General features: G+C 41.1%; 1 protein-coding gene across 1 annotated transcript in view; it reads left to right on the forward strand.

Moving 5' to 3' along the window:
- usp31 (ubiquitin specific peptidase 31) overlaps positions 1-8,553 on the forward strand; it is a 32,982-nt gene extending 24,429 nt beyond the window's left edge. The window contains exon 16 of the mRNA XM_015948597.3: positions 1,245-8,553. Within this exon, the coding sequence (XP_015804083.3) occupies positions 1,245-2,731 (1,487 nt within the window). The 3' untranslated portion in view covers positions 2,732-8,553. The remainder of the gene's footprint in view (positions 1-1,244) is intronic.
- The last annotated feature ends 16,572 nt before the right edge of the window (positions 8,554-25,125 follow it).

Here is a 25,125-nt window from a genome sequence, read left to right on the forward strand (position 1 = left end):
AGAATCAGCTCCTCTAAATCTGAGACCATGGTCTTGATTCGGAAAAGGGTAGAATGCCTTCTCTGGGTCAGGGATGAGGTCCTGCCCCAAGTGAAGGAGTTTAAGTATCTCGGGGTCTTGTTCACGAGTGAGGGAAAACTGGAGCGTGAGATTGATAGGTACTGCGGATTGGTACTGCATCTGCAGTGATGCAGGCATTGTACCAGTCTGTCGTGGTGAAGAGAGAGCTGAGTCAGAAGGCAAAGCTCTCGATTTACTGGTCGATCTACGTTGCTACCCTCACCTATGGTCATGAGCTTTGGGTAGTGATCAAAAGAACAATATCGCGGATATAAGCGGCCAAAATGAGTTTTCTCCGCAGAGTGGCTGGGCTCTCCCTTAGAGATAGGGTGAGAAGCTCGGTCATCCGGGAGGGGCTCGCAGTAGATTCACTGCCCCTCCACATCGAGAGGAGCCAATTGAGGTGGCTCGGGCATCTGGTCAGAATGCCTCCTGGACGCCTCCTTGGTGAGGTTTTCCGGGCACGTCCAACTGGGAGGAGGCCTAAAGGTAGACCCAGGACACGTTGGAGGGACTATGTCTCTCACCTGGCCAGGGAACGTCTTGGAATTTCCCCGGAGGAGCTGGCCCAAGTGGCTGGGGAAAGGGAAGTCTGGGCCTCTCGACTTCGCTACTGGCCCCGCCACCCGACTTAGGATAAGCAGATGAAAATGGATGGATGGATGGGTCAGTTATAATCATCAAAATTAAGGAAATGAACATTTGAAAAAAATAAATAAATAAATAACAGTGTGTGTACTGAATGAATCTAATCTACAAGTTTCACTTTTTGAATGGAATTGCTGAAATAAATCATTTTTGCCAAGATGTTCAAATTTTGTGACCAGCAGCTGTATTCACGCTAGTGAGAACATAACAGAAATAATGACTTCTTGTTGTAGCTTTTATGCTACGACTGATGGGAAACATAATTCAGATTAACTAGTTATAACTTAATAATGCTCACAAATCTGACTTGGGGTTAGTGTTTCCAAATGTTGTGTTTTAGTTGACTAGCCTTTTTGTTCGAATATACTGGTACATTTATTAACGATCTGTATTTACACTAATATTATTTACAATTAAGACTTCCAAAACATTTCTAGTTAACTTTTATCAGGAATAAAATAGCTTTAAAATGTTAAGTTATTTATTGTCCTTCTATAACAAAAACAAATGTCTTTCTGAAATGTTTCCTGTTTTAGGAGGGTTCTCTGTCCGCCCATTTGTAAGAAGCATTCAGCGCCAGAGCTTGTCCTCCAGGTCGTCTATCGCTAGTCCTTTAGCCTTCTGTGACAGTGGGATAAAGCCTTCCTGGTCTCTTTCTGCCAAGCTTCAAATTAGATCCAACTCGCCCTCACGTTTCTCCCTCGACTCCCGATGTTCCCCTCCTCTGGAGAGGATTGGAGAGGTGTGCGATGACAAGGTTTCCACATCTTGTTTTGGCAGCTACAGTAAACATGAGCGCTACTTTGGCAGCAGGACTCCTTTGTCCATGATGGAGAGCAACTTCAGTGACCACGACAATGGCAAAAGATTCGTAGACATGGTGTACTGCAGGGCACCCACTCCAGTGGAGAAGACCAATAAAAACGAGGCAACTGAAAACAACAACAAGATCACAGCTGTAGATCAATACACACTACCTAGTCAAGCTACGCCCTCCAAAGAGCAGAAACGAAAAAGTAGTATTGGAGGATTTGGCTTGAAGTCAGAAAACACCGGGTCCACCAAGAGTTCCAACAAAACAGAGCAAGAAAAGACCTCCCGAAAACGGCTGTGCTCAACCCTCAAGAACCCCGCTGCAGACCCTTCTTCCAGTACACCGACTAAAGGCAAAAAAGTGAGCAGCACTAAAGAAAACACCTCAAATGTTAAGAAAAGCACCTCAACACCCAGTGGAACCCCCTCCAAAACTAAAACCTCAAACCCACTTTTAGACTCAACGCCACAGCATAAGCCAAGTACTCGCTCTACACCTCAGTCTTCAGCTTCTCCTTCTCCTACTGCAAAGAAAAACCTGAGTCCCACTGAGAAAGGTTCCACGAGCAGCCGGAAACGACTGGTAGAGAGGAGTTACAGCAAAGACTCAATGCTCACCAGCCCCTTGGTCGACAGCCTCCGAAGCAGCTGTGCATCTCGTTCTTCACTTTCCAAAACAGAGGACGTAAATCGGGCCGAGAGGAGGTCCGTGAGAAGCTCCAGCAGCAATTCTTCTGTCACTAGCCTGCGCTCACCCAGCGTGTCCACTAGAGACCTGCAACGTTGCAGCAAGTCTGAGGAAAAAGGGTTGTCTTTCTTCAAGAGTGCCCTTCGACAAAGGGAAAATCGCCGGTCGGCCGATTTAGGCAAAAGCACATTGCTGACCAGGAAGACCTCAGAGAGGACATGTAAGCAGAATGGACAAGCCAAGGAGATGGACAATGATGATCCAAAGACTGAAGATGCTGTATCTTTGAAAGCATCTGAGACTCACAGAGGTGAGCCCAAGTCAGAGAAACAGGAGTCTTCCAAACCCCCAAGCTCTCTCAGTCGCACTCTACTAAACGTGGGAAAGTCCAAGTCTTCCACCTCAGATGTAAGTAGCAAGTCCCCTGCAAACGGAAAGAAGCCTCTCGAAAGGAAGGCATCTTCTCGAAAGCTGTCATCGAGCATGCAATCTCCTGCACGAACAGCACAGAGGCCTAAATAATACATCTGTGGTAAATATGTTCAACATATTGTGCAGCTTATTACTTTGTGCCTAGATTTTAGTTAGCAGATGTATCTGAGATGCAGCGTTTTGAGGTTATGACTCTGTGTAATTGTGTAATACCCCTAGAGGCGTATTTTAACTTTGATATTTGAGTATCGTGGTCATCTGGAGTTTTTTCAAAAATGTTTTAGCTGAGGTAAACTCGCTAATTTTATAATACAGCAACAGCATAAACTTTTTAAATTCACGGTCTAAGAAATATCCACCCACTCTACTGCAGTGGTACGTAGTTTCTGTTAGAGAAACATGTTTTAGGTGAAATAGGCTGATGATTCTGCTGCTTTACCATTTGAAAGTCAAAAAGGTACAAATACACAAAATCATCTCATCAAAATCAGCCTCTTATACACAAAATCAGCTCATAAACATTCACAGATTTAAGAGTTTCATTCCAAAAATAATTGCAACCCTATGTTTTTTCATTAGCAATTTTCACTTTATTCCACGGGTCAGTAATGACCTTTGTTTTCAAAGGCTAAAGCAATGGATGGAGAGACATTAGTACTGTAGAACATTAGAAGTAATCCCTCGAGCCTTTAGGAGTAGGAACAAACACATCTTTATTAGGAGTTTAAATGAGGATGATGGTGGACCTGGACCAATACAAAAGTCATAGGGTAATGAACTGTGGAAGTATACCAAAATTTTTAAAGTACTTTTTGATAAAGAAGTTTTTTATGCACCTATGTAATTTCCTATGTTTTGGAATGAAACCCTTTAAAGTAAATGAACATATGTTGGATCTCTACACACTCTGTTAATAGTGTGTAGCATGTTTGTTTTTCTCCATGAGCAAAAGGAAAATGATCGTAAGCGCCTTTCAATGCTGCACATGAAAACAAATAATAACGGTAGTCTTGTGACGTGCGCGTCGCTGGTAGGAATGTTCCTTTGGTAGCACTTTGTACAGATATTAATGTATGATGATAGTCTTCAGCCTTCGAAAGGCACATTCATCTCAATGTTTCTACAGTAATTCCTCCTTTAATACACCTGGTGCTGGAACAGGCCACTGCTCTACTGGCACTGATGGGTTTCCAATAAGTTTATCTTCATATGATGATGATCAGAACTGTAAATGGACATCTCGGAAAAGCTGTTTCATTTTAACCTTTGGTACCTCGTTGGAGATGTGATCTTTGCCGTCTTCATTACTAGAGCATCGATTTTGAGCCATTAGATTTGTTAAAGTACAGAAGCGAGACTCTCCAAATGCGGACATGTCTGCCAAACTATCTGAAATGATGTGGCAGTTTTACTGTAAAATGCTAGAAGCTAAACGAGGAGCAGGCTATTATCCCAGCAGCAGTCATTAGGCTAGTCCTGGTTTAGATCTGATGTTGCTGTAAAACTGCCCCACCTATACGGGCAATACTCTCACATCCGATACCAGCAGTGGATATGTTTTCAGCCATCAACTGTGAGTATACTGCAGAATCACTTTGTACTATACGTGGTTTTTGTTTAAGATCAACAATAATTAATGTATCAGTAGCATCTGTCAGGTTTACGGTCATCCTTTTGATGTTTGAGGAAATGCCACCTTTAAGCAGCACTGTGTTATTGAAATGGCTTGGGCAGGGTTTTGTTGGGGTTTCTGGGGTTTTGGTCGGTGTTGGGGTGAAATAATGTTAAGTCAGGTTTCTGATTCACCTCTAGTAGGTTAAACTATTGTTTGGCTAAATAAAGCCTACACACGCAGAAAAACGTTTAAGACAAAGTGACTGTAGTTTTAAATGTTTGTCAAAAAAAGCCTGTTTCAGACGCGACATCTAGAGACATTTAGTATGACTCTTCCCTGGCTATCAATGATTTAGGTCAAGATAATTAGGTGGTTATTTTTTCATTTTTTTTTTATTTTTTCTGTGCACTCATCACTTTTCTATAAACCAGGCTGATGGAATAACACGTGTTTGAAACCAGTGGTTTTTCCCTCTTGCTGCTTTTGAAACTTCTATCAGGAACACGTTCATAGCACTTTGGACTCAGAGCAGGACACGTTTTTTTTGTGAATTTACTTTCTGTAATCTTTGCCACTTTTGTAAAAAAAACTTTTTGTTTTATTTTAGAGCTGGCTCGTACTATATTACATTCACATGCTCATTTATGGAACTGTCAGATTGAACATAAACATAAAATATATAATATTAATCTATTCATATAACCCAGTGCATTAGGATATGATGCCCTTTATTTTGTCTACTTTTTATTAGGGGTGTAAAGGACGGTGTGACAATCTGCAACATAAGACTTATTCAAAATATATTCATAACATGTAAATATAGATGATAGATTTAAGTGGCATCAGCTTTTATGCAACTTTTTAGTTGTATTTATTATCGATACTAGAATCTGCCCCCCCCCCCCCCCCCATTTCACTACATTGCCAAAATTCTCACATGTAAACAATAACTAGGCCTTGCATGTGAGGATTCTCTCTTTCAGATTTTATTAACAAGCTTCTCATCCTGCAGAAATTTGGTGGATTAATTCTGTCTCGACAGACTAAAGCCGGGCGTACACTGTGCGACTTTTTCACTTTTTTGAGCCGATTTTCCAGTCGTGCGAGAATCCACAAGATCGGGGCGAGTTTTGCTCCGAGCGTCGTGTACAGGGGGTTACGAGAGGCGATTAACACCACGTGACCAGCTAACGATCAGCAATCGTGAGCTCGCACAAACTTCTGGAGTGTTTAATATTTTGCTCGTCCCTCGTGAGGGTATCACACTGTTGAAGCGGCGCAGCGAGCAGCTGCAACCCAAAAAGTACCAGAACCGCTCACAGCGCATGCGCAATCATGTATCAACACCGCTCACCCGCAATTTCCCTAATAACACACGTTGTTCGTTTTTGTTTCTACACGTTTTTTTACTCACAAAGATTATCAAGAAAGCGTGTTTGTCGTGTTCATGTCAAATTAAACTGATCACAAAACAAATTGACTTTCTTTATTTCGTTTTCCTCATCCAACCCCCATAAATCCCTGTGTGTCCTCCTGCAGCACTCCTGAAGGACAACAGGCAAGACAAGACAAAAAAGTCTGACGTGTTGAGTAAAAACTGCTATTTTTAGCATATTTTTAGGTCCGACGTGTTGCTACCAGACGTACAGTGTAAGCAATCAGGTCGCATCCGAGAACTGGGTCGTACAGTGTGAGCACATGACTCGTGAGATCTGCCCTGCGAGGAAATCGTACAGTTTGAGCTGAAGCTGAGTGCTACGAGTGAAAAAGTCGCACAGTGTCCGCCCGGCTTTACACACCGACTTGCAACTAAATCACTCTATTCATATACACTTTTTCTGTTTTCTTCATCCTTCCTGCCCAGGGCCCTCATTTATCAACCGTACCTATGCAAAGATCTGTGTGCATGTTTTACTTGTGTGTATTCCTAAATATAAGAAAACCTCTGATCAAGCTTACAAACAGCCTCTAGTGGTAGAACGAGGGAGCTGCAACACCAAAGGTCATCCATACATGTTCCTCATCCACTAATTATTTTACCCAATAAATAATTATTTTGGTGGAACAGCTGTGCTAAAACCTATTTAAGACACCTGTGACCGACAGGAATCTGAAATTGTAGCATGGCTTACTTTGTGTTATTTTTTAATAATCTTTACTCTTCCCATTTTTATGACATTTTAATTTATTTATTATAACTTCTTTATTTAATTAATGTTTGTGTTCTTGTGAAGCACCTCGTGATTTTCATCTTGAGATGTGCTTTATGAAAGATTGTTTTTTATTATTGGAGAATTTGGCAGAGCGTGCAATCAAGAGGGGACGGCTCCTCCCGATCTCCAGGACCAGAATTAAATTCCCCTGCTCAACAATTTATCATATTAATTTTTTTATTTATTTCTGATGAGGATCTCTCCTCTATCCTGACCACGTTTATAACCTCTGCCAACATTTTTGCTTCTTTTGCACTTTGGCAGCCAGTTTCTCAATCTCTCTGTCAATAAAGTTGTCTTTTTTTAAAATATTTTTTGGGAAGGACCTATATTAATGTCGATGGGAAGGACCCAGGGAATTCCTTTATGAGCTGCTGAAGACATGATGTAACTGAATATTTACATACAGAAATGCTCATTTCTGTATGTAAATGAGCACCTGGGTATGCACAGGTGGGATTTATCATCAGACGATTGCAGACGAACGCGCGTATGCGTGGCCACCGCATGTTTCATTAATCAGGATTTCACTGTTTGTACGAACATTCTAAACTTCGTTCATAGGAAGAAAAATAGAAATATTTCTACGATTGTTTGATGAATGAGGCCCCTGGCATCTTGCTTCTTACCTTGCAGTGGATGTCTACTTTTGATTTAGTAAATTTGTCAAAATGTACAGAAATGAACCTGGTTGCAAATTTCAGTATTGCATGATAAGACTAATGCATGCATTTATCAACTATGCAAGAATCTGCAGCTGTGTAGTGTATAAGCAGTGCATGGCTGATATATTCCATGGCTTAATTTGCACACCATTTCCATATTTCTTAAATATGAAATACAAATACTTCATATCTGTGTAAACTGACTAAGCTTAAAAAACCTGACCTGTAAAAAGGTCTCTAATGACATCATGGATTGTTTATTTTTTTAATTTGTATTCTGATCTTTTTTAGGTGCTTCTATACCGATCTGGTGGGTTTAATGTCTTTAATATTTCCTGTTGTACACCAGCAGAGATAACACTATGGATGCGATAATCTGTACATGGTTACTATGTAGACTCATGATATGTGCCGATGTGTTGTGGAAAGCCTTCTAATCATTTTCTCTTGTCATAGGTTTGTGTACACCTGTTGCCATGCATCAAAGATGTGGTTTATTTCTAAAATAAAAAAATACAATATGAATGATAAAGGTAGCTAAATGCAATAATTAGAGATAGTGAATTTAGTTTTGTAATACAGTACGTTATGAAAACAGCAAATATTTATTGCTTGTTAGTCATTGCAGTAAGAGTTTCTGAAGCATATTAATCATCATTAATTGTAAACAGGCAGATTTTTTTAAATTAAGGTGTTATTTGTGACGTGTGTCTGATGTATTTCTATTGAGTTCTGGTGTCGCTGTCCACACCACAAATAGGTTCAGCTTTTTTAAAGGGTTTTGCACCATTTCCTGCATAATGAGTTGCATTGACTCCCAAGAGCTAAAGTCGACATCCTGGCAACAGATTTACAGTTCTGCACATTCTGTGGCATTACAAAAACAAAGGCTGGTGGCTTCTGGAAGAGACTGCTTGATAATAAAGTTTAACAATGCATTGATGGCCTTTTAGAGCCTTTTAAAACATGTAAACTCTATGATGCTGAAGCCTTATGAGCAAAGGAAGTCTTGCTGAATAATTAGGTAGCTGTGTTATGAAAGAATGTCATCTGTTTTATTTTTTTAAAGTTATTGTAAATTAACACTCAATGCATAGAATGTCTTCTTTGAAATATTTAAAGCATTTGGTAAAACACAGTATATTGCACATTGTTGAATTTTAATGCATTCCTTGTTTATTATTGCCTAAAGCTGCATCATATCTTTGATTTTAGCAAATGCCTGTTCATGTTTTCCGACTACATTTGGTAGTTTTTTTTAAAGAAATTTAAATTCTGTTAATTTATTATTTTTTATTCTTTTTTATTGCATTTACACATTTGTTTTTGTTATTTCATTCAAGAGTACAGTCGTGTAAATACTTTGATGGTCTATCCATGCAAGTACAGAAATAAAAAAAAATCTGTTTAAACTTTAAAGTATCATCTGGCAGATCTTTTTTTAAATGAAAAAAAAAATGCTTCTGGAGTGGTATTTGAATTCCACCACTAGGTGGAGCATTTCTCTAACAAATTGCCCTACGGATGGTTAGTCACAATTCTTGCATCTAGAAAGATTAGCTGATAAAACATTAGATTTAATGTTATTTTGTTTCAGCTGTGATCGACTAACCCTGGAGACTCTTGGTGTTTCATCTTGAAGGTGAAATGATGATAAAACCTTTGTTAAGGTCATAGTTTTCCTACACAGGTCACAGTCTGCTACCATAAAAGCTTTTCTAACAACAAAATGTGACGACTACACCAGCAGAAAAGACACGGAAGGTGTTTTATTCTAACGCTCCAATTTCCCCCTCCATTCATCCTGTTTAGAGCCAGGTAGGTTTGTGCACCAGAGTGTACAAGCATACAAATCTTCTGCTTATTGTCTCCCAGCTGCAGAGAATAAGAGTTATCTGAGATATCAAGGCTGAGCCATGCATGAAAGTTATTTCAGGCTTTTCCTGGTCCCACTGGATAAAGGTGCAGGAAGAGGAATGTGCAGATGCAAGCGTGTCTGAGCTGAGCTGTTGTCAAAGACATGGGTACTAATTTTACCGACAAACTGCATTTAACCATTTAGTTACTTTTCTTCAACGAAGTTCTTTTTAAATATGAAAGAGAGGAAATGTACATGTGCAGATTTCTGCTAAAATATACAGGTGCTGGCCAGTAAATTAGAATATCATCAAAAGGTTGAAAATATTTCAGTAATTCCATTCAAAACGTGAAACTTGTACATTATATTCATGCAATCCACACAGACCAATGCATTTCCAATGTTCATTACATTTAAATTTGATATTCATAAGTGACAACTAATGAAAACTCCAAATTTGGTATCTCAAAAAATTAGAATATTCTGAAAAGGCTGAATATAGAAGACACCTGCTGCCACTCTAATCAGCTGATTTACTCAAAACACCTGCAAAGGCCTTTAAAAGGTCCCTCAGTCTTGTTTTGAAGGCACCACAATCATGGGGAAGACTTCTGACTTAACAGCTGTCCAAAAGACAATCATTGACACCTTGCACAAGGAGGGCAAGACACAAAAGGTGATTGCTAAAGAAGCTGGCTGTTCGCAGAGCTCTGTGTCCAAGCACATTAACAGACAGGCGAAGGGACGGAAAAAATGTGGTAGAAAAAAGTGTACAAGCTCTAGGGATAACCGCACCCTGCAGAGAATTGTGACGACAAACCCATTCAAAAATGTGGGGGAGATCCACAAAGAGTGGACTGCAGCTGGAGTCAGCGCTTCAAGAACCACCACGAGGAGACTCATGAAAGACATGGGATTCAGGTGTCGCATTCCGTGTGTCAAGCCTCTCTTGAACAAGAAACAGCGCAAGAAGCGCCTCGCCTGGGCCAAGGACAAAAAGGACTGGACTGATGCTGAGTGGTCCAAAGTTATGTTTTCTGATGAAAGCAAGTTCTGCATTTCCTTTGGAAATCAAGGACCCAGAGTCTGGAGGAAGAGCGGAGAAGCACAGAATCCACGTTGCATGAGGTCCAGTGTAAAGTTTCCACCGTCAGTGATGGTGTGGGGTGCCATGTCATCTGCCGGTGTTGGCCCACTCTGTTTCCTGAGGTCCAGGGTCAATGCAGCCGTCTACCAGGAAGTTTTAGAGCACTTCATGCTTCCTGCTGCTGACCAACTTTATGGGGATGCAGACTTCACCTTTCAACAGGACTTGGCACCTGCACACAGTGCCAAAACCACCAGCACCTGGTTCAAGGACCATGGTATCCCTGTCCTTGATTGGCCAGCAAACTCGCCTGACCTTAACCCCATAGAAAATCTATGGGGTATTGTGAAGCGGAGGATGCAATACGCTAGACCCAACAATGCAGAGGAGCTGAAGACGACTATCAGAGCAACCTGGGCTCTCAAAACACCTGAGCAGTGCCACAGACTGATCGAGTCCATGCCACGCCGCATTACTGCAGTTATTGAGGCAAAAGGAGCCCCGACTAAGTATTGAGTGCTATACATGCACATTCTTTTCATGTTCATTCTTTTCAGTTGGCCAACATTGGAGAAACAAACATTTTTTCATTGGCCTTTAGAATATTCTAATTTTCTGAGATACCAGATTTGATGTTTTCATTGGTTGTCACCTATAAATATCAAAATTAAACGTAATAAACATCGGAAATACATTGGTCTGTGTGCATTGCATGAATATAATGTACAAGTTTCACGTTTTGAATGGAATTACTGAAATATTTTCAACCTTTTGATGATATTCTAATTTACTGGCCAGCACCTGTATACTGGTTCATATTTATCAGTGGCTAGATGTCCAGTGTATCAATAAAATGTTCCGTAACCATTGTATGGTGTGTTTAGACGGAATGTATTCTGCCATACAAAACTTTAAAATCACTGGAAATACAGATTTTCGCAGATGTTGAAAGACTGAATATAAAACCAAAACCAAACCAATGAATGAAAGCCAAGGACATATTTGCTAAGAAATGATTTATTATTTATTTTGAAAGCATTGACAGATGCAGTGAAATCTGGTGATAAAGGTTCTTTGTATGTTTGGATCTTTGTCTATAAATCCACAAGTTCCCCCCCCCCCCCCCCCCCCCCCCCCAGTGTCATGAAAGGAAAAACACGTTTGTTTGATATCGTTCCAAAATGAAATTTTATCCACATTTTAACATTGCTGTTGTAACCTGCACTACGAATGACACGTGATCAACTCCAAAGAAAGTTCTGTTTTTCTTAAAATCTAGTGAATCAATTGTTTGCATTTTCCTTTCCATAAACATTTTTGATTTAATACTTAGAACATTAAAAAGAATCCTGTAAATTGATCCCCAGATGCCAGTTTAAGTTGGCTTAAAGCTGGGATGATTTTTTTATTTGTTGTTTCTCGTTGAGTTTGTTTAGTTTTTAGCAGCCTGTCAGAAGTTTGGTACCCAGCCAACCTATCACAGCTCCACCACATGCTTCATTTTTAACATCCTGGGGTCTCATTTATCAAACATTGCGCAGAGTCCTTACTAAAACCGTACTTAAGCTCAGCAAAAAAATGTACTTACGCCAAGTAGGTTTATGATCTATCAAACATGGAGTACGCACAGCTGCACGCAATCTCCGCTTCATAAATCGGAGACTAACGAGAATGTTTCTCAGCTGCATTTTAGTCACATCCCGCCCTCACCACGCCCACTTACTGCCATAAATAGTCAATGCAAAGTGCCTTGTGGATCTCATGCATATACATAAGCCGGCTGTTGCAGCGCTCCGCCAATGACATGGCGACCGCAGATCAAGGAAGCTCTATTTCACAGAAGCAGAGATTCAGGTACCTGTGGGTGAGGTGGAGAAATGAAAGGAAGTGCTTTTGCAAAACAAGAGAAAATCCACGGAGTGGCACAGCGTTGCTGAAGCCTTCAATGTTGTGAATTCTTCAGAGAGATCTGTGGCGGATATTAAAAAAAGGTCCAATTGGGATTCAATCCCCAGACTCCCAGGTGAAAGTCACACGCGCTAACCAGTCAGCCAAACGGAGATCTCCCATGTCCAAGTAGCCAGGGCACATGATCAATCGGGTCACAGTGACAGGACACACACTGTCACAGACGCATGACATTCTGTCTCAACCTGTCCCCCTGCTGATATTCTGTATGCCGTATTCTGCGCTTCAGGCTGCGTGTGCGTGTGCGCGCGCATGTGTGCGTGAGTGTGCGCATGTGTGTGCGTGTGGGGGGTCTTGTTCTGTGTGAAAACGAAGCAGTACAAGTGATAATGCTGCAGGATTTCATAATTTTATCTTCTCAGCAGCAGCACTGCAGCTGCTCTCCATGTCCAACATGTGCGTAAGCCAGGTCCTTAGTCAACTTAAAGTTTTGCACATTTTTCCGCCAAGTTTTCTTTCATAAATCCCAAAGTTTGCGTGGAAAGGTTCTTTACGCAGTTTTCCGACCCCGTTTTGTGCGTAAGCAAGCTTGATAAATGAGGCCCCTTGTCTGCATCTGATGCCAGTCAGTCATACTCTCCAGTGCCTTTAAGCTGAGTCAAACCAGCATCCGACTCTCATGATCGGATTAAGTCCTTCGTGGTGCTGTTGAGTTACTCTGGCAATCCACCTGTGGTTTTATCTCCTCTGTCCCGTCTTTTGACTCCACCCCGGAGAGAGCAGAGAAATCAATAATAATTGATTTTACAAGGCAGGAAAAGGAGGTTAGAATTCAGGGGAAGGACCAGAGTAAGACAGAGACAGAGAGGTGCTAGAGAGGGGTGAAAGACCCTAAGCATAATAACGTATGTTCTAGCACGGATAAAGGTCACCAACATGAACCTGTCTATAACAACGCATTAGAAAGTGTCTTAGCTTTGCAGTCTTAGGAAAGAGATGACATCTCTAAATCCACCTCTAAAGGAATGTTTAGCTCATGAACTCTTATTATTGTGCCTATTGGGGTTTTTCCTTTTCCAACCTTGGGACTAATGAATCCAGCCGGAATCCTGGAGACACCTAATGAACACTAATATGTGATCCTCCTAAAGCAGCCCCTCGGTTGCATGTTTTTGCTTTCACGCTGCTTGCTTGGTGTCCCTTTTCTTTCCCAGAGACCACTTCGTCAACCTTCAGAGGGTAGTGTTCAAAGCAAGCTGAGACCGTGACAGACTTTCCTGGCAGACTGAAAAGGCCATTTGATTTCTGTTGAAGGATCCATCTGAGGTCCAGAGGGTCAGTGCAGCTGACAGCTTGGAGATTGATAGTTGAGATCTTTCCCAGGCGGAACAGTGTTGGACAGCATGAGCAGTGATCCAAAACACCATCCAAACAGGGTGAGGCATGTCAGCTGCAGACGTGCTGCACCCCACGGTGAAGTGTGTGTGTATGTGCGTGGCCTTTTTGCTGAGGGCCACGTTTTCCTCCCACCATCAGAACTACTGAACGGTACTCAGTACGTGAAAACTCAGATCTAAGCACCACCTGGGGACGCATCAGTCGTTCAGGATCTCTTAAGTTTCAAGGTAAATGGGAAGCTTATCTTCCTCTGCTTTTTTTTGAAATTTTTTAATCATGCCTTGCTGTCATTTCCTCTGTCCTTATCTTGTGTTTCAGACAAAGCAAATACCTGAAGATGGTGCTGAGATAAATCGTCTCGTTCCCCGATTTTGATCTGAGCTCTCCAAACGATGAGCTGATGTTAATATAGATGTGAGCACACTAGCTTACAATCACAAGGCTATTGTGTTGTTGCAGTTTTTACATTTTACTATAACAGTTTTGGAGAAAATTCATCTTGCTTCAATTTTCAACATTAAAAAGGGTAGGTCTAGTCATTCAAATGGAACAAAATACAACAATTTTTATTTGTATTAAATTAGCAAAGATTTTTGATGTTTATTCAGTAAATACGTCTTAATGAAAATGAAGGATCACAGAGTTTAGGACACACACACACACACACACACACACACACACACACACACACACACACACACACACACACACACACACACACACACACACACACACACACACACACACACTGCTGAGTCCTCTGAAATAGCTGTATCTTTTAATTTAAAGAGCCCAGTTTTGCAGGTGATATGAAGGCCACTAAGATATAAAAAGTCCAGTAAAAACAGATTGATCAGCATGATTATGCATTACTTTTTGAGTGCATTGAACCAGCCCATCAAGTGTGCGTTTTATGATTTCAGGAGTAAATCCATGGCTCTGAAATATCAGACTAGATTCTTATAGTTTCTCAGTTTGTCTGATGGGGTGGGTGAGAGGGGCAGGGTGTGAGTTGGTAACATTCATGGTGTGAAGGGTCTTTAACATTGTCAGATGTTATTTAGCAGAAATAACTCCTGTGGATGTCATCATCTGCTGTACACGTCCTTGTTTTCTGTTACATCGTAACAAAAAGAGCAAATGGAAGCTAATAGTCAAGCTTCTCTTGTATCATATTACTTTGCCTGTTAACATATTGCTGTTGCAGCTGAAGACAGGAAGAATCAGGTTGTTTATATGTTATATTTTTACATCTATGGTATCATATGACATAATATAATATGGTTGTATTATAACATACCTTACACCTTATATGTAACATCACCTTGGAGAGACCAAGTATAATATTATTGTGTCATTTCTTATATAGTATCATATAGTATTGTTTTATAATATATTGCATGGAATGATATGGTATGGTGTGGTGTCATTATATACCATATTACAATGTACGGTAACCATATCGTCGTATTTTCTTGTGACATGTTGTTTCATATCACATTGACATGTCACATATTGCATCACATCATGTAGAATTTTTCAATACCTCATATTGTCTCATATCTACTGATACGGTCCCATCTTGTATTGCATCGTATCGTCTCATGTTTTGTGTCACTGTGGATGAAATTGTATTATACATCATATTTAGTATGCTGACATCCTATAATCTAGTAGTGCTTCATATTGTAACATATCGTTTCTATTAGGCATTGCATAATATCAAGTTGTGAAGTATCTTATTTTCTCATCTGAAATTGTTTTTTAATGTCTCGTATCATATCCCACAGTAAATCAGGCCTCATCAGTTTGTTTTGTTTTTCATCAGGCAGCCCCAGGTTTGGTCCAATGATTACATATTCCTGCATTTTCAAAATAAATGTGTTGCTTTTAACATTGCAAGGAACAAAAAGCTGTTGTTGTAAAGGAAAACTGTTCGCATGAACCCTCTTCATCATGATACATGGTTCCACGAGAGCAGCAGCTAATACGAATATAAAGCCCCATGCCCCATAAGATTCTTCAACATTATTTATTTATGAATGAATATTCTCCAACAGTACTAATGTGTCCCTGGGCCTTGGGAAATGCTTTAATATATTTGTTAAGCTCAGTGTGAGGTTCTTTATTGCCTGCCAAAGTTCTAAAAGTAGTGCTTTATCATGTGGTTTTATTTCTTTTCATGCCCCACAATTCTGGGAAATGGCACAACCTAACAGTGGCTGATAGTTTAGCGTAACAACATAAACAAAGACTAAAATAATAAAAAAAAAACTTATATCCATCAATGTTGATTTGTATTTTAAAACTGAATTAACATTTTGAGGCTATCCCAACCACAAATGTAGTTTGTTGTAACAATTGCACTTTTCCTTTGGACAAACACAGGCTCACTTGTCTTTTCCAGTTTTTATTCACATCTGTTTTAATTTACTATACCCTTAACCTTAGAGGACAAAAACGTCCGCTCGTAAAAATGGCTATAAACATTGTATACAATAATTTTATTTTTGTGTTTTTTTCATAGATCTGTCAAACCACTTCATTCATTCTCAAATTTATAAAAACTTCAATAATTTTTAGGATTTCTAACCCTTAAAAAGACCAGTTTGATTACCCAAAGTCATGGCTGTAATTTATGAAGAAAGAAAGAAAGCAAAAAATGGAGCTATTATTTCTGCCTGGGGCATTTTTTACAAATCAGTCTTGGTTACGTTATGAAAAATCTAAAAAATTAAATGTTTGCATCAATAGTTTTTGTGTTGCAACAGATTTAACCCTAACCCTAACCCTCACCCTCCAAATCAAAAGGTCAACTTGACCTCAGGCAAGTGAATAAAACACAGTTTTACTCTCCTACTGAACTTCAAAGTGTAGAAAACAATTAGTTTGTTTATGCACCTGCCTGGAGCCCAGGATCAAAAACTAAAGTATGAATGGAAGTCAATGGGACATTTTTGTCCTCTAAGATCACAAGAGGGTAGTGTTTTTTATAGTGTTCCCTTGTTCTTTTTTCAAAATTCAAACTTGATTTTCAAAATTTGCCAAGAGAGAGGTTTTGTGACAACATTTTGTACCATATGCACAAACACTACTGAAAAGGCATCCATCTTCACTCATCTTCGCCTCCCTTCCCACTGCCACATTTGCTGAGTGTGGAGCCTTGGTCTGTCTGCGTGTTCGCAGTTCCCTGGTTTGGAGGGCTTAAGATTTTTGGCATCTGTCTAGTTGCTCCTGGCGGCTGCCTGGTGGGATCTGCGTCCCTGGGCTCTGTTGGCTCCCCGGCAGGGTTGGTCACCCCTGGGTCCGGGTTTGCTGAGTCCTGGAGCACTGGGTCCCGGGACCAGTTGGCTTGGGAGGCTGCAGGCGGGCCTGTGGGCTTGCCTCTGATATCTCCCAGGACTCTGCCAGCTGGTTGTGGCCCCCCGGGGCAATCATCTGCATTTCTCGGGGGGGGGGGGGGGGGGGTTGTCTAGTTACAGTCTCCTTGGGGTCCCTGCACTCTAGGGCAGCTCCTGGATCTCTGGGACTTGGAGCTCCCTCCTTTTTTTGCACATCTTTGGGGCAGATCTGTGGCCCCTCACACTCTCTATTGGACGCTCCTATAGAGAAACCTTACATATACAAGCGCGTGTACACACACAGGTGCTCACATGGTGCTCTCATAAGTATGGACTTGGGCATTTTTAACACGTCTTAAGGCTGTGGTTGGCACTAAATGCACTGTGATTTATTGTTGTGTGATTGTTCAGTAAAACAATGTTGATTTTATATTTCCTCAGGTTGATGCAGTGATAGCTTGCTCTAATTGTATTGTTGTCTAGAAGCAGACTCTTGCTCATCATTGATTGTTTATTTTTGTGGACCCCCCACCCCCCTTTCCTTTTGTCTATTTCGTTCTCTTTCACTTCTGTCTCCGTGTCTGGTCGGAATTATAAAGCATTCAAAAAACGATAACAATAAAGTTTTAAGTATCAGGCGTGATATTAAAGCAGAAGCTCTGATGTTCCACCTGAGAGTAAATCCGTAAGGCTTGTCACCAGCATTCGGACATCAATTCTGTTTGCTTCACAGCCAGACAGGACACGAGAAATAAAATAAAATAAAATAAATAAATAAATACAATAGCATCCAAACAAAACAGAAAAACTGCCCAAATGGAAAAAAAACATTCGTAATTACACCTGAAGGTTAATCGTTGTGATACATATGTTCTTACTATATAAATTGCCAGTTATTTGTTTAACCTGATGTTTTAAAAGTATCTTGAAATTCATTGAGCTTTGTTTTGCATCAGTTGTAGGTCATTGAACTTATGAGTGGATTCTTATGTTTGGATTGACAGTGTTACTGTCCCTGTAATTAAACTACTCTGGCCTCCTGTCCGGTTTCTGCTGCTGCGCTCACTGTCTCTCCAGTCCCAATCTTTCAGGACCAAGGATAGCACCTGTGTGCCTCACTCACAGCCAGCCTGAAGGATCAGCACCTTGGAGAGAGTCACGCCTGCCAGCAGCAAAGACAGCAGCTGTTACAAATCAGCACTCAGCCTCATCTGATGATATTGAATGAGGAGTTTAAGCAGGCCTTCAGGGGGAGCTGGAGAAGTTTGAGAGCCAAGCTCAGTGTTGTGTCTGCGGTGACTGTTCGGTTTGGTTTGGGTTGACTTTGAGGGCTTTTCAGGTGGTCGGCCGATGGCCTGTACAGGCGCAGTAAGACGGCGGCCCAGCTTCGCTTCAGTTCAGCCTCGCTTTTTGAGGAGAATGGCGAGGAGGGGGGCGAGTAGGGCTGGAGTGGCCAGTCAGTTGGTGGGGGCTGCAAAGAGGGATTGTGGAGCAGTGACATGTTGTATTGTCACTGGGATGCACAGCTAAAGCAACAGAGCGGTTGGTGCTGCGCGTTTTGCTATCTCTAACCCGTTGACGGTGAGTGCTGTGTTAGGGGATGTGTGAAACACCACTGTGGTGTTCAGTGGGCTGTTGGTGGTTGTGGTGGTGGTGCGTCAGACTGAGACCCAAGGCCTCAAAGTGCGGTGGCTTGAGAAGTTTCTGGGGGTGGACATGGTGTTTTCCGAGTCAAGGTCTGGTTGTATGGTTAAGGGTGTGGTGTACGGCATTTCAAACAAAGTTTCTGAGTCTGAGGTGTTTGAATCCCTGAGTTGGGCGGCAGTGGTGGCTGTTCGGGTATGGAATGGTGGTGCATCCGGGCCTCTGTCAACTGGTGGTGGGGATGAGGGGGCGGGTGTGGTGGTTGTGAGGGATCAGAGGAAGTTTTTGACGTTTATGGTTGAGGCCTTGTGGAGGGTGAAGAATGGAGTGTCCAACAAGTCTGATGTAACTCGTGAGGTGACAGCAGTGACGGGGGCCTTTTTGGGTTTCTGACGTGTTCCCCGAGGAGGTTTGGAGGGCAGCGTGTTTGCGGGGATTGGGGGATCTGGTTCTGTTGTGGATCGTTGGATACTCTTGGTGGAGGGTGTTGATGGTGGGGGTGGGAGTGTGAGCGTGGGGTGAGCCTCCTTGTGGGGTTGGTGTGTGTGCTCTGGGGTGTGTGCTGGTGGAGGGTGTAACGCCCATAAAGGGTCAATTTTGACCTATATATTGACCTGCATGGTGACCGGTCACCTACAGACATAATTCCACTATCTAGGTGGGTTTGCTATTATATCTTCTGACACCCAGAAGATTCTGCAGTGCTTGTTGACAGTCTATGAAGACAAGATTGTCAAATTTATCTCAGACTGCTGGATTCCACACTCTGAATGAAAAGTGAACTTTTACAACTAATAAGTTAAATAATCATAAATAATCAAATGGTTGAATGAACCAGATGTTATATGAAATGTCTGAATAATCTGTGCCTAATTCAGTGAAGTTGAAATGAATGTTGTGCTGATAATGATCCATCTATATCTTATGACCAGTACTGTTTAACAAGTTATTCATTATCTACACTCATACACAATAATCATTAGATGCAAATTAAGGTTTAGCTCATCTTACATAAAGTTTAAAGATTCTTTATCCACATTAGAACAGCTTCTATCTGGAAGGTGTGGTTTCTGAGGAATGTTTGGTAAAGCCTGCAAACATGTCAAATTCTGATTCGCAGAAATCATAAACTCTAGATTATTAAAACTAGAGTGACTTACCGAGTTATTCAGTTTTGAATGGAACTCCGAAGTGGCCAATTCGGAACCAGCCTCCTTGAGACACACAGTCAAACCTGTTGGCATACTGCCAGCTGACAGCCATAAGGCTCCTTAAGAGCCCTTCCGTGCTAGACGCAACAAACCTTCATGCCTGTTGTGACCGGGAGACATCTTGAGACCAGACTGGTCGCACTGCGGTTATTCTACGAACTTCATTGCCTTGAGGTCCACCAGACTTCCTGACATTCCTGATCTGACCGAGGGTCCCCGATCAGGGTTCGTAGACACAACAGATTACGTCTAATGCAGTTTTATTAATAATCAACTCTCTAGTTTATAGCAGACAACAAAATTATTATGCAACCAGAATTCACAATCTCTTTCAGATACAAAGGTTCTGATAAACATCTACTTCACACCACACCACCTACAACACACATTCCATCACCGCATATACACTCCATCACATATCATTATTCACATCTTGTCATGTATTATCATAAGTTTAGAAAAATAAAATTTATATTTTTACTATATACTTGGCTCTGCCTGAATTAATAAGAAGTGTGTTTATGGTCCCTGAACAAGCAAGGAATCCTAAACCCTTCTGGTTAAACATTCAAAGATCAGTCAGGTTGATATTTAATTTTTGGAATCATCACATCTTATTGTTCATAATTAAATAAGCAGTCGTTACGCTATACAGCCTGACACTACAAGGGGTTTTGTTGACGGTGGTTCTGTGGGTGCACGGGCTGGGATGGTTTGTGCTGGCTCAGCGTGTTGGCTGATGTGGCAGCAATGCACCTTTTGGGCATCCAGTCTGCCTAAATTATTGAAGAAGAAGAAGAACCTTCAGGAGGAAGACACCGAGCTGATGTGCTGTTCTCCCAGTTCTGTGCGATTAATGGTAAGTCTAAGGCCCTGTCCACACGTAGCCGGGGATCTGCCAAAACGTAGATATGTTTCTACGTTTTGGCCTGTCATCCACACGAAAACGGAGTTTTTTCACACAAAAACGGATCTTTTTAAAAACTCCGGCCAAAGTGAAGATCTGCGTTTTCTCCGTTTTGGGTGTCTGCGTGTGGACAGACAAAACCGGAGTTTTAAGGTCCGCAACGTCACTTTCCGCAACAAAAAAATCCTGACATCACGTGTGCGACCTGTGTTTACGCTAGCCGGCATCATGGAAGCCCTCAGAGCTGCGCTCTCTCACTACCCGATCCATCAATTGTCCAAGCGCTTTCTGCTTGTTTGTTTTTGCAAGCGGAATTACTGCTCCTTGCGGAAGACCACAGACGAAGGACGAGGTTAAGAACGGGGGAAGAACTGTCGCCTACAGGTCTGGCATGTCCTTAACAACGTATTTATCCGGGTACGTGTGGACAGAGTTTGTTTTTAAAACGTGGTGGTGTGGATGCAAGTTTTTGGAGGGGCGGATATTCGTTTTTAAAAAACCCGGCTACATGTGGACTAGACCTAAGCTTTTGTCTTAACACAAACTCTTGTGGTTGTTAGTCCTATTGAGTTTCCTTTTGAAAACACTGAGCTAAGAGTAATTTTGATTATAATTACAGAGTTTTAGTTTGGTTTGAAACCTGGTGCTTCTTGAGTTGGCATTTTTGATGTATGGGTGGTTTTTAGCTCTGTATTTCTGTTTTGGTTTAGTTTAAAGTCCTGCTTTAAAAGTTAAAGAATTTCCATTAGTTTAGAGCCTTCCTGTGTTTAGAGCCGAGGGTTTATCCAGCCTGTTGTGTTTTCTTAAGTCCAGTTGTTTTTCTCCCAGTGGGTTACATTTCATTTGATAAGTCTGTTTCAGATGTAGCTTTATTTAAGCCTCATCTCATTTGAGTGATCTTTTTTAAAGAGTAAAACTGCTGTTATGGTTGTTGGAAACTCCTCAGTCATGTTTTACTTTCTTCTGCTTTCTGTGCCATCCCCTCTTGAGCTCCTAGACAGGAGGGGGGAATAACAGACTGTACAGGGAAAATACAATATATTCAAAAGTGCTTAAATATTGAAATGCAACAAAATTTCCAGATTAAAAATAGACTATGTATAATAGATTATAGCAGATTATACACTGTGATTGAAAACGTGAATGGACAACTTTCTAATTTCCCTCTGGGATTAATAAAGTATCTTTGTTTTGATTTGATTTGCAAATGAGACAGGAGTGAGTGCAAGTACTAGTCACTTCCATTATACATTTCAGAATATTTCTGCTTAAATAAGTCAGAAAACTGCAGTGCAATTTTATATGGTAAATGGCCTGTATTTGATATAGCACCTTCTAGAGTCCTGGAAACCCCCAAGGCTCTTTACAACACAATCAGTCATTCACCCATTCACACACACATTCATACACTGGTGGGGATGAGCTACAATGTAGCCACAGCTGCCCTGGGGCGCACTGACAGAGGCGAGGCTGCCGAGCACTGGCGCCACCGGTCCCTCCGACCACCACCAGCTGGCAACGTAGGTTAAGTGTCTTGCCCAAGGACACAACGACAGTGACACACTGAGTGGGGCTCAAACCTGCAACCTTCCGATTGTGGGGTGATCACTTAACTCCTGTGCCACCGTCGCCCCTATAAAGTAGTTAGCGTAAACCTCAAATTTTCTGAGATTAGAGTTGTTTTAAAACATCTGAAATCCACTTTGGAGCTGGCTGTCAGATCAATAATCTGATTAACCAGAATGAATCTCTCTCCAGACTGATGTCATTGAAAAAAAAAACTTTGATGGGTGAGGTATTAATTATTCATAACTGTCTCAAAGAAACCCACACCAAAATGGATCTTCAAAATGAATTCACATGTATGTAGAATTTTTAGCTGTCAGGTCGACCCCCCCTGCTGGAGGAGCAGTTGTTCTACTGCAAGCCCCTCCCAGATATCAGCCTAAAGCAGCCTGAGTGGGGCTGTTTAGGTGGGCGTGGCCAGCTCCAGCTTGTTTTCTTATAGTGGTAGAGCCCTGGAATGGCTCATTCTGGAAGGTTCTGAAAATATCTATATGAAACAGCTGGAATTGCTTTAAGTGAGAGGGATTTTGTGCAAAGAACATGGTTTGAAAAGAACATAAAACTTTTATAACTTGAAAAGTTATATGTCTCCTTTAAGCAGCTCATTGCTTCCTTAACAGTTTTAGAATCTCAACAGTTGGCTCAAAAGACAATCTCATGCAAGATATTTCCATATTTCCACATTTCAGTTTTGTAGAAATATTGAAATGTATAACCTCTCTTTCTGCAGATACTTGACCTGAATATGACTACTTTTATCGCCTTTAGAGAGCCAAAATGTCCTCGAGAATCCAGTTTAGCTGTTGCTGTAAGGGATGACACGAAGCCAGCAACAGCGGGAGAACGTTCAGTCGAGTCAGCTCCTCATGAAGAGAGAAATGTCAGCCTTGACTTTGAGGCAAGCTCTTTAAGTCTACCTCTATAATGATGATGTGAGGAGACCTATTAATGAATAAAATATCAAACGGAGCCTCCAGTATGTAAACTTGAAAACCCCATGGTGACCCATGAGGATCTTAAAACTCTTACTTTCATGAATATTTAATTGGTTGTATTATAAAAGAAGAGGGAAAGAAAACAGACCAAAATGAACTCTCCAAAAAAAGACTTGTCTTTACACGAAGTGCAGATGCAATTTAGTGTGGCTGAAACCCAGCAGCCTCCTCAGGCTCCTCTTTTACTTTCATGTGAGAATCAGTGACTGTAATGAATCTTGGTTAAGACCATGCTGCAGTGTAAGCATGATGTTTACTAAACAGTCAGCAAGTCATTGCTTTTGTTCCTCGGAATCGTCACTGCAGTAGATTACATCCCACCGTGTTGATTGTTCTCCCAGCAATCCCTCTCTGGTATTCCCTCCCATCCACACTTCACACTTCATATTTCTTCACTTTGGCCTGAAAGGAAAAAACAACAACAACAAGCAAACAAACCCAAGGAGCCGTGCTTTGGAATGTGAATGCACTGACCTTGGCTTGTGTTATCCTCTCGAGTGCTGAGGTTCCCAGTGGCTGAAGGCAGGAATTTAATCACAGCATCCTTTTTGTCTCTGAAACGGGTTCATTCTGACATTCTGCTGAAGGACGAGATATGTTTGGGGAGAGGCGTCAGGACTTACATGGAAGCAGAACAATTTTTAGTCTCCCCAACTGTTTCATTCATCAATAGGTGGTTGATATTTATATCTGCTGCTGGCGTGGAATCATTCTTCTTCATTATTCTCCCAACATCTGTCAGTAACACTGGAGTAGTGAGTCAGAATAGGGTTACTTAGTGCAACAGTGGTATCGGCGATATTCGTGACCCTACATGGTGTTTTTGTGAAGCAACATTAAGATAATTCCCGTGCATTTGTAAAATCAGAAGTGGTTCATTTGTTCACACTGACACTGATAACTCTGTTTGGTAAATCTAATTTACAATTTTATCAAAAACATTGGTAGCATACACCTGGATGTTTCAGGTGATTTGGAGAAGATGGGAGGTAGAAATTAATAATTCTTTCAAACACTAAAACACAGGAGCGTATTTTGCTTAGTTTATTTAGACTACAATGCTGGATCAGCTGTTCAAACATTCAAATTAAAGAAGACCTGAGAGGAAAAGGCTAAAGTAAATGAAACTGGTCAAATGTTGTTACATTAGGTTTATGTAAAAAATGGCCATTACTACACATTAAATGTTGAATGTGGAACACGAACACCAAAGCGACATCTAGTGTGTGGAGGTTGTAGTTGCAACAATAAAACAAGGTTTACAGCCGTCAGGATATCAGGTTAGTGGATTTTTTTATTTGGGTCCATCCTTTTTAGACTTGGCCTAAGCTCACTCTGGTTTTAGATCTTTTATGGTCGCCCCTCTTCTGAGACGGATTACAACAACCAGCAGCGGTGCCCTCTATTGGCTGGTAGATGTTGTACCCATCAAAATAAACATTTGATTATTTTTAAATTAAAATATAGTATTTAAAGAAAATACTGTACCTTTATTCTGCACACCTCTAAACGCCCCATGGATGTATTATTTTTTTTAAGCATAGCTTTTTTATTAAATTGTTCCATATTCAACATTTAAACGTGTATACATGTTGCAAAGCCAATGTTAGGTCATATGCAGGCTTTTCTAATGGTAAACCCCCCCCCCCAAAATAAAAATATAATAAAAATCCACCATTCCATTTCATAAGTACATGATGGTAACTGCATCGTGTGGACTGCACTGCATGTGAAGGCCAGAGGGAAGGTGCAGAGGTCATGTTTGATTTTGGCCCTCTTTTATGCTGAATTTATTTCACAGTCTTCAATGGTTCACTCTATCCACTGTTTTACACATTTGTCCTGTACCAGAATGTTTGACCTATTTTGTAATTTGAATTGCTTTTATTTTTGATTCATTCAATATATTTACCTTCAACTGAACCATGTTCAGCGCTTTGGGCTTCCTGACAGGGATGCGGAAGGCGCTTTATAAATAAAGCTTTGATTGATTGATTGATTGAGCTAGCCTAGTGAACTAGACCAAATTCTTGCTTTGCAAAGTTTGGTCTAGTAATGCTCCACTGGAACCTCTGC

This window comes from Nothobranchius furzeri, chromosome 5 (assembly GCF_043380555.1).
Source record: "Nothobranchius furzeri strain GRZ-AD chromosome 5, NfurGRZ-RIMD1, whole genome shotgun sequence".
NCBI lineage: Eukaryota > Metazoa > Chordata > Actinopteri > Cyprinodontiformes > Nothobranchiidae > Nothobranchius > Nothobranchius furzeri.